This window comes from Vigna unguiculata, chromosome 6 (genome assembly GCF_004118075.2).
Source record: "Vigna unguiculata cultivar IT97K-499-35 chromosome 6, ASM411807v1, whole genome shotgun sequence".
In the NCBI taxonomy this organism is placed as follows: domain Eukaryota; kingdom Viridiplantae; phylum Streptophyta; class Magnoliopsida; order Fabales; family Fabaceae; genus Vigna; species Vigna unguiculata.
The window spans coordinates 16941351-16952336 of record NC_040284.1 but is presented as its reverse complement, the minus strand read 5'-3'; the positions used below and the strand labels follow the sequence as shown (position 1 = coordinate 16952336).

Genomic DNA, 10986 nt, shown 5'->3' with positions numbered 1-10986 from the left:
TGAAGAAATCAAAGAATCATCAGTCACTAACCAAGCAATCTTTCTCTCAAATTCAAGAATGCAACTAAATTGAGGCATAATTTGTATGCAATGAGTCGAGAAAAGTATAATGCCCCAACTCTATGATCCCACTGGGACAAAGGTAAAAAGAGAACTCTTTGATCCCAAACATACATGGGGTTCTAACAAAATCTTTTCTACATTGAAAAAAATCGGTTTTACCTTAAATCCCGAGGAAAATACTAATTGAGATAAGATGAGCAATATTAATTAGTTCGATCGACAATGTCACAATAATTTCTTGAAGATGGATACTTCAACCAAAGTCCTTCAAATTCCATTAACCAATCAATAATTACTGGGACCATTATGCAACACACGCTTTTAAATTTAAATTTCAGAGACAAAATAAATAAACAAGCACTTAAATTAAGCAATGAAATAAAACAGAGCTAAGCTGCATGTGGAGGAAAGAACCACACGTACGAAGGAACTGAGACACCAAGAGGCTTTGAGATTAAGAGTTCTAGCAGCCATGGGAACTACACCACCAGCTAGCTTCCCTGCTTAGCCACTGACATAAAGAAAAACATGTATTCCTTTGAGTATAGATTTGATTTATTAAATATCCAGGGAAAAAGAGTCCAGTACTCACTGTATAATCATACTTTAATTCACAAACCATCACTGTAATTTACATCTTTGGGTTGATAAATTCATTCACAACTTGGAATTAAATCCAACAAGTTAATTTCATGCTTCATTTGTAATGCTTAGATTTCCTAAACTATAACTACTGACATTCATTAATTAAATTGATGAATGCCATTTTAAACCAGCACCGGAGAAAAATGTAGCAGAATAGTATTAGTTGTGTACCTGTGTGCTGAGGCACACTAAGTGAACCACAAATACTTGGGGCACTCTTGTATGATCAAGTGACAGTTTTGGGGTTCATACCATGGGAAAGTCCCAGTAATAGTTGGCAACTTCTTGAGCTCTAGCGAACTAAGATTTGGAAACAATAAATGCTTAGCATGATTATCATCAATCGCCACCCCTGAACCTTCTTCTTCACTTGTACCTTCATGTTCAAATTTAACAATCTGCGCTAGTTGAGGGCAAGATTCTACATCTAGTAAATTCAGTGAAGAGCATTGACAAGCCACGGAATATGGGAATATAAACTTCAATTTGTTGCATGTTTTGATTTTAATGCTTCGAACTTTTGGAAGACAAACATGTTGGGAGGGATCAGATATATTTTCAACTTGTCCTTCTTCCTCTGAACCGAAAAAGAATATTTCTTTCAATTCATTACAATCCTCTACACTCACACATTCCAACTCTGGCAGGCTTCTAACAATGATGAAGGAGAAGATTGTCTTCAATTTGTTGCATCTTTCGATTTGGATATTTTGTAGTGTGGGGAAATAGATTTGTTGGGAAGAAGTTGACAGGTTTCTCAGTGGTTTTGCTTCTGAAGAAATTATATCCTCCAGTTCATTGCAGTCCAGTACAAACAGTTGTTTTAACTTTGGAAATCTTGATAAAGTGATTGTAGAGAAAAGGTTTTTCATTTTGCTGCATCTCCTTATCACAATACTTCCAAGTTTGGGGAATCTAACTTGATTTGGACGACCTGATAGGTTTCTAGATTGCGTTGCTTCCATTGAATATGGCGAAATTATAGCCTCCAAATTGTTGCAGTTGTCAACAAACAGGGATTCCAAGTTAGGTAGTCTGGACACGATGCTTAGAAAGAAGATTGTTTTCAATTTGTTGCATTCCTCAACCCAAATACTTTGTAGCTTAGGGAAACATTTGCTTTGGCAAGGATTAAGGAAGTTTTTATTCTGTCCTACTTTCTTTGAACCAAAAGAAATTATTGTCTCCCATTCGTTGCATCCCTTTACATTTAGACGTCGTAGCTTGGGTAGGCTAGTAACAACCGTTGCACAAAAGATTGTTTTCATTTTGTTGCATTTTTCAATATAAAGTGATTCCAGCTTAGGGAAAAAAACTTGTTGGGAAGCTGCTGATAGGTTTCCCTGCTTACTTGATTCCTCTGAATCTGAAGAAATTATTTCTTCCCATTCATTGCAATTGTTAATCCATACATGCACCAACTCTGGAAGGGTAGTGACAATCTTTGCTGAGAAGATTTTTTTCAATTTGTTGCATCTGTTGATCAATATCCTCTGCAGCACAGGGAAAAAACTTTGTTGGGAAGGATCACACAGGTTTCTTAGTTGGCTTATTTCCACAGAATCTAGAGAAACTATTTCCTCCAGTTCATTGCAGTTGTCGATACTCAGATGCTCCAACCTTGGCAGTCTAGTAACTAAGGTTGTGAAAAAAATTGCTTTCAATTTGTTGCAACATTCTATAACAATCTTCATCAGTTTGGGGAAACAAACTTGTTGGAAAGGGGCGAGTTGGTTTGTGCATTGGCTTGCTTCCTTTGAATCCAAGGAAATTATATCCTCACATCCACTGCAGTTCTTTACAAATAGTTGCTCCAACATTGGCAGTCTTGTAACTGTGGTTGAAGAGAAAATTGCTTTCAATCTATTGCAGCCTTCAATCTCAATCTTTCTCAGTCTAGGAAAACAAATATGATGGGAAGGAGCAGAAACATTTGTAAGTTCACTTGCTTCAACTGAATCTAAGGAAATTATTTCCTCCCATTCATTGCAATCCTTTACAACCAATTGTTCCAACATTGGTAGGATACTAACAATAACCATGTAAAACATTCTTTTAATTTTGGAACATCTTTCGATACTAATACTTCCCAGTTTTGGAAAGAAAACTTGTTGGGAAGGAGCATATGAATTTTTAAGTCCTCCAGCTTCATCTGAATCCAAAGAAATTATTTCCTCAAATTCATCGCAGTCCTTTACAATCAGTTGCTCCAACTCCGGTAGGCTTGTGACAATGGTTGTAGAAAAGATTGCTTTCAATTTGTTACACTTCTCAATTTCAATCTTCCTCAATTTGGGAAAACAAACTTCTTGGGAAGAAGCAGAAAGGAATCTATACTGTCTTTCTTCCTCTGAATCTGAAGAAACTATGCCCTCCCACTCATCACAGTTCTTTACAACTATTTGTTCCAACTCCGGAAGGCTTCTAACAACGTTTGTAAAGAAAACTGTTCTAAGCCTTTTGCAACTTTCAATTTCAATTTTCTGCAGTTTGGTGAAACAAATTTGTTTGGAATGAGCAGATAGGTTTCCAGCTTGTTTTGCTTGCTTTAAACCTAAGGACATTATTTTCACCCATTCATCACAATCCTTTACAGTCAACTCAAGCAACTCTGGAAGGGTTGAAACAAATTCCATGCTGAAGATTGTTTTCAACGAGTTGCATCTTTCAATCTGGACGCTTCCAAGTTTAGGGAAACAGTCTTCTTGATTGTAAAGAGTATATAGGTTTCTAAACTGTCCTGCTTGATCTGAATCTAGAGAAATTATTTCCTCCCATGTGTTGCAGTCCTTTACAATTAGCTGTTGCAACATTGGTAGACTTGTAACGGTGATAGCAGAGAAGAATGTTTTCAATTTGTTGCAATTCTCAATGCTAATCCTCCCTAGTTTGGGGAAAAATTGTGAGAAAGGAGCATTTACATTCCTGTGCTTCTTTGTTTCCTCGGAATCTGAAGAAATGATTACCTCTAAGTTGTTGCAGTTGCGTATAGACAACTGTGTCAACTCTGATAGGCTTGAAACTATGGTTGCAAAGAAAATTGATTTCAATTTGTTGCATCTTTCAATCTCAATCACCCACAATTTGGGGAAAGAAACTTGTTGAGATTGAAAAGATAGATTTGCCAATTGTCTAGCTTCCTCTGAAGAAACAATTTCCACCAATTCATTGCAATCTTGTACAGACAGCTCTCTCAACTCTGGGAGGCTTGAAACCATGCTTGGGAAGAAGATTTTTGTCAATTTGATGCATCCTTTGATTAAGATTTTCTTCAGTTTGGGAAAAACTGGCTGGGAAGGAGCATACAGGTATCTAAGTTGACCTGCATCCTTCCAATCCAAGCAAATTATTTCCTCCAATTCGTTGCATTCATAGGTACTGTTCAAGCCCTTTTGAACATCAATTGATTCAGAAGTTTCTACTCTAAATAATGCCAATTCCCAACTAGTAAAAGTCTTTCCCTTCAATGTTCTTGCCACTGCCAGAATATCAACTAGCAGTCCTTCGCATTTGTCAAAAACTCTCTTTGCCACCTCTCTCATTTCTTCTGGAGAATCATCATCTATTTGTGCACGCTGCTTGAACAAATCCCAACCTTCATCTTCATCTAGCACAGAGAGTTCAATCATTGTGTGGCAGTTCATTGAGGTGCAAACTTCTTGGTCGCGGGTGGTGAGGAGGACACAACATCTCTTGTCATTCTCATTCAATGGAATGCCAATAGCTTCCAAATCCAGCTTCTGCCATACACCATCAAAGATGATGAGAATCTTCTCAGTTTTTAACCTGTGAGATAACCGTAGTGCCCTACCAAGTTCTGTCTCTTCCACCAATGAAAAGCTCAAGTGATCAGCAATTTGACCTTGAATATCTCTCAATTTTACATCTTGAGACACAATTGTCATAACCACCTTGTCAAAAACCTTTGATTCCTCTACTTGCTTCCCCACCACTCTTGCTAAAGTGCTTTTACCTGAACCTTCAACACCAACTACTCCAATCACATTGCTCCTCTCATCTTGGATTGCCTGCAGTAGCTCTTCATAAACTGGCTTCCTAGAATCGAATGCCACAAAGTCTTTGGGAAAGAAGTAATTCATGCTTGAGAGTTTAATGGGGTGTGAAAATGGCTCAAATTTGTTATTGTTGTTCACCACATTCATTTGCAGCGTCATGCATATCACCTCTTTTGCTAGAGAATACTTAAATGTCATGTTCAAACAGCATTCACTTTCTTCCACCCTTTCTTCCAGCCCCTGCACATCTTCCAGAACCCTTTCCACATCTTTCAGCCATTCTTCAACTGGTTGCACAATCTTCTCTGCATTTGTAGTGGCTTCTTTAACACGTTCTCTCATGTGCTGCAATGACTTCTCCAACTCTCTCTTTGATTTTCGAAGATCAACAACAGACTTTTTGAAATAGAATAAACATCGAGCACGACCTATAATTGCATCCACCACACGCTCTATTAATGTTGAAACCACAGCTGTACCTATTTCAGCCATTTCCCTGCAACCAAAAGACTTCGAGATTCATATTTTTTCAGCATTATGTAAGCCTTCATAGGTTTTTATGATAAGAAGTCTGAGTAAAAGTCATAAACATCCTCTCTTTATATTATGTTACTATAATAGCAATTAAATAACGGTAAAGTAATGTTTATATTGAACTTATTGATAAACTACAAATATTTTCAACGGGTGGATTTTCTCATACAAGAGCTTTCTAGTGATTATACATACTCTGGAACAGCTGTTCTTGACATACTAAAATATGGTCTTTCTATGATGATAATGAAGAAAACAATGACAAAAATTACCAAATCTCTCTTCAGTTTCAGCCAAATAGCTATCTTTCTTTTCTTAAGCTTCGTTAAATTCATGTTGCAAATTTTTTCATGATAATCACTTCCAAAACCAAACAGCCTAACAGATTGAACTGCTGCTATTAATCGGTGGCTGATATTAATTATACCAATGATTTACAACGGGATTGTTTAACTTCACTTTTGGTTGAGGCAAGTTAGACAACCCCATGTAGGAAAAGTACCAGTTGATTACCAAAAGACTCGCAAATACAGGGTTTATTATTCACGTAGTGGTATGAACAATAATTATGCATACTGCAACTAATTTTTGTATTTGCACATTAAAACAACAACTATGACATAATAATGAAAATTATGAGGGAATATTCAAAGTAATGATCTCAATGAACTGCACCTTAAACATTAGGAAAGTATCAACTGCCTGAATGTTGAAGAGGTCACCAAATTATAAATTTCAAGAAAAATATGTCTGAGCTCAAACAAATTTCTGGTTTCAATATTTTAGGAAAAAACATTTCAAGAACTAAAGCCGCAGAGCCAACAGCCAAGTGATTTCGGAAAGATAATGCATGTTCCTTTGATTTTCCGCTACTAAATACACATTATTTACCAAAAACCAGAATCCAAGAGTGTAAAACAAAATCATTCAAAACATGTGTGCTTCTTTGATTCCTAAATGCTGTTTTGGATTCTATCTTTTGACATTAAATCCAATAAAAAAGAAGTCAAGTGCGTATTGCAGATATGAAGCAGTTAAACATGCAATGAATGAGGATGAAACAAACCTTGGATTAAGATTACTAATGAACCAAAATTCCCTGAACAATTGTTGCACGTTTCTTCTCCTTTACCAGGCTTAGGTTGCAGAATGAACAAAATGACTTTGAGAGAGGCTACTATTGAGAAAGGTTTACTCATCAATAGGCAAAAACTTAGTATCAGTTGACGAAGACTTGACCTTTAGGGACACTCATGTCTGATGATGGTGGGCACTAAAGTGTCCTTAACTTCTCCAATCAAAAGAATTAACAATAACTTAGAATAAAAAAGAGTTTAGTGACTATTTAATATTAGTGTAAGACGACATTATCCTCCAATCGCAAGTTGCCTACCATTATTATATGAGACAACAAGCTTAACATGCATAATTGTTCAAGCTGAACTGCATAGTAAAATCGTTTTAAATTACTAGGGCAAAATTTATTTTCTCATAAAAGTGTTTATTTTTCATTAATTTGTTCTATAAGAGAATTTAATAACCAAAAGTAAACCGTCTATGTACTTTGTTATTTAATTACAAATACTATGTTGGAAAAGTTCCTTAACTTTTACAGTAACTTGTTACTCATCAGTGACCACACCAATAATAACTTTTGATTGGTTGTAGTGAATTTTTTAAAGCTTTATCATATTAAATCACTAAAATCTTAAGAGTTAATTATTTCTTAAAACTAGTTGCCATTAAAAAGATAAGGCATGAATCATCATCAACAACATCAACGTAATGAGGTTTGAATTAATACAGAATGCACGGACCATGAAGCTTGGAAACTGCTTCTAAATGGTGTGTTTCTGAGTCTTACATGTATTGCATACTCACACAAGTATGACACTCGACACATATCAACGAAGTGTCCAACTCAATATATATATATATATATATATATATATATATATATATATATATATATATATATATATATATATATATATATTTTGTCTGTGATATAATTTTTGAGACAATTCTAACACAATCTTAATGATAAATACAATCATTTTCTAAAAAATAATAAACTTTTTAAGTTTGTATTATAATTATAAAAATAAGGAGCAAATCATGGATTAAAGTGTTTTTTTAATGATGATGATAAAAAAAGGATGAAATATTTTAAATGAATTATATCCTCTTCTTTACTTTTTGGATGTTAGATGAATTAAGTTCATTTTTTTATATTAGGTGACAATACGTTCGTATCAATATATTTGATTAACCTTGTTTGTTTATAGATGGTTTTAAATAAATAAATATTGATTATCAGATTAAAATAATTCTTAATAATCTGATATATTGAACCACATCTTTCTGTTCTATATGCCGGTGAATACATGTGTTAAGTGTTCGTGTTATATGTCCTTATCACACCCAAGTATGCTGTCATCAGCAATTCTCTGGACTGCATACTCTGTGCTGGATATTTCATTTTACATGCGGTCACCAGCAATCCTTTGAACCGCATACTCTATGATGGATACTCCCCTTTGCAGTATGTGGTCACCAGCAATCCTCTGGGTCGCATACTCTGTGTTGGATACTCTCCTTTGCAGTATGCGGTCACCAGCAATTCTCTGGGCCGCATACTCTGTGCTGAATACCCCCTTTTGTAGTATGCGGTCACCAGCTGTCATCTGGGTCGCATACTCTATGCTAGATACCCCCCTCTACAGTATGCGGCCATTATATGGGATAATATGGGATTTTGAAACGATGAAATATGTGTTGGGTTAGAATTGATGTATTGTTTGCATGAAAATAATATTAAATTGGCTGGCAGGAACTAGAGTGATGTTAAACATTTAAAATTATACCAAAACACTTACTGGAATTGGTAATTGGGAGTTTAGGGTTCACGTAGGTGCAGAAAAATCTGGGCAGAACCCAGATTTTGCTTTGTGTTGGATTTCTTGGTAGGGTTATCTGGAAAAATTGGCACATCACACTGGGTAAATGAGTATAAGGTGTGAGGAGGAAACCTTGCGTGTGAGATAATTAACTATATGCATGACAAGTTGGTAATTGTGATGTTATATGGGTAAAAGCAATATAATGTTTTACTGTGATGTTGCTTAGTGACTGTGAAAACTGTAATTACGTGTCAATTGCGATGTTGATTTACAATTGAGGTGACATGTATTATTTGGTAAAGGAATGACGACATGATGAATTGCATTATATTTAAGCATAAGCATAACTCGAATTGTGAAACTACGAATGTGTTGCATTGTATTTTTGTCCTAGGGTTATGTGTGGATAAGTGTGAATGTGCTATAATTTGTGTATGGTGTGATTGGGATCCATTAGAACTTGTTTAATATGTCAAACACCAGTAGTGTTGCGCTACTGGTATGGCGCCTGGCGACGCGGGACGAGCCGCCAAGCGATAGTGACCCAAAACAGTGGCAGTGGCCACTAGATGTGTGTGGCGCCTGGTGGAAGGGTTGGTTTCGCCAGGCAAAAGCTGTGTGACAGAAGCACTGAAAGGCGCTTGGCACCTGGTGGCAGGAGGGGCCCGCCAGGCGGTCTAGAACCAAGTTCTGTCTAGCGATGCGAGAGGTGCGTTAGGCGGTTTTGGGTGCAGAGTTGGATCGTGAGGAGGATTTCTACACAGCTTTGGATGAAGGTCATGATGTGATGCTTTGACTGGGAGCCAGTTACGAGTGTAACTTGTATTGGGGTGACACGTGGCCACTCGAGGTTGTAGCCTGGTGGTTTAGGAAGTCCAGTGGAGCATGCGAGATCGTGGCTCATACGACGAGGTTCCGAAAGATTGCCCTCTTTAGTGCAACTGAATGAGTTTGGTAGTCTGGGAACAACTATAAACTGCAGTTTGTTTTGGAGAATTCCATTTGGTGTCGTAGATTGTGGCCGTGGCAATTTATTCCCGCGTGTGGACTATTAGGTGGTGGCCTGTAGTTAGAGGGGTGAATAGACACTCGTGCAACAAAGATCGATCAGTGTAGAATCAAGAGGCGTCCAACAGAAGGTTTGGAAGTGAGGATTGAATAGTGGGGTGCTAACATGAGTCATGGTTTTGAATGCTTTATTACTGCATATCGTATTTTGTTTAATGTAATTGAGCTCACCCTATCTATGTATGTTTGGAGATGAGCATGTAACTTGTTACATGGGAACAGATGTGGATGCAGGTGAGCACGTGGATGTTTAGAGCCGAAGTAGGGCCAGCTACGGGAGTTTTAATATTAGTTTTCTTCATGAAAGTTATATGGACTATTTTGTAATGGTTTTATAACTAGTTGATAATTGTAATAATTTGAACGCCTTGGACTTTAATTATAATTGGCGCATTGAAATAAATGTTTTAAAATATCTCGTATTTTTGGAAAAGCAATTTATTAATAAATGAGGATTATTATTCTATTTTCTGATTTTAATATTTATTTAAGTAATTTCCGGTTAGAACGTTATAATGAGGACCTGCCAAACCCATAACAGTCATGGGGACCTACTCAAACCGTAATAATCATGGGGACTTGCCCAAATTGTAATAGTCATAGGGACTCGTCCAAACTATGGAAATCATGGGGACCTGCCTAAACCATAACAATCATGGGAACCTACCCAAACCATGACAATCATGGGGACCTACCCAAATTGTGGCAGTTATGGTGACCTACCTAAATTGTGGTAGCCATGGTGACCTACCCAAACCGTGGCAATCATGGGGACCTTCCCAAACGTAGCAGTCATGGAGACCTGTTCAAACCATGACAGTCATGGAGACCTACCCAAACCATGGTAGTCACAGAGACCTGCCCAAACCATAGCAAACGTAAAGACCTACTCAAATGTCTGCTCAAACCATGACAATCATGGGGACCTACTGTAAGACCCAGGAAAAATTAATTAATTAAATAATTAATTAATTAATAAATGCGGGTAGAAGCCACCTTTATGGCATTAATTGTTGTTTAATGTGATGTGGAAAAGTACTAGCTCATGTGGTTGAGAGTACTTGGTTTGTGTGAGAGGACTTGGGTTCGAGTCTTATGTATGCCAATTATGTGTGATTGTTTTGTTATTGATTTTTAAGGATATGAATGAGTATGTGATTAGTATTGTAAGATATTGTTGAATTATGAGTATCACCAAATGTGGTTTGGCATAGTGGTTGTGCTTGGGCCTTATGAGGGGAAGGTCACGGGTTCAAACCTTGTAAGGCATAAAGTAGGTTTTATTTTTGCTAACTATTAGTGGTGGTATGAATGTGAATGGGTAAAGAAAACCTAGCAGAAGGATAACCATTAGGTGCTGAAAAATATTTCCACTAAGTGACTTGAATAGCTATTAAGCCCACACTTAAGTTCAATTCGTTTTTTTTTTTTTTTTTACATTAACCTACCATCAGCCACTTATAAAAGGCTAAATTGAAGAGAGAATAGGGTTTCTGCAATTGGTTATTGTGCCTACAGAGAGGAGAACGAATTTGAGAGAGAGTGAGTGGAGTTGTGAGTGTGCAAGGGCTGGACCAAGCGGGGACTGCGAATCAAGGCTTCTACTTTTTCAATTTTTGGTCACTAATTCCAGGTTAGGGGAGCTGAACCCAAAAGTTCATGTTGTTGTGCGTATTGCATGGTTTTGGTGAAAATGTGTGCTGAAATTCGTGATGCATATGATGGGAATTGGGGGTGGAGAAATTAGTATTGCTGTG

The 10986-nt window shown here is 36.9% G+C and overlaps 1 protein-coding gene across 1 annotated transcript; it reads right to left on the bottom strand.

Annotated features, from left to right (window-relative positions):
• Window positions 1-410: 410 nt before the first annotated feature.
• On the bottom strand, window positions 411-6519 carry LOC114186954 (probable disease resistance protein At1g61180). The gene is made up of 3 exons (XM_028075039.1): window positions 6325-6519; window positions 880-5220; window positions 411-574 (listed from the first exon to the last, which is right to left on the bottom strand). Exon 2 carries the CDS (start codon window positions 5214-5216, stop codon window positions 897-899), a length of 4320 nt encoding a protein of 1439 aa, XP_027930840.1. The 5' UTR covers window positions 5217-5220; window positions 6325-6519; the 3' UTR covers window positions 411-574; window positions 880-896.
• Between the last annotated feature and the right edge of the window lie 4467 nt (window positions 6520-10986).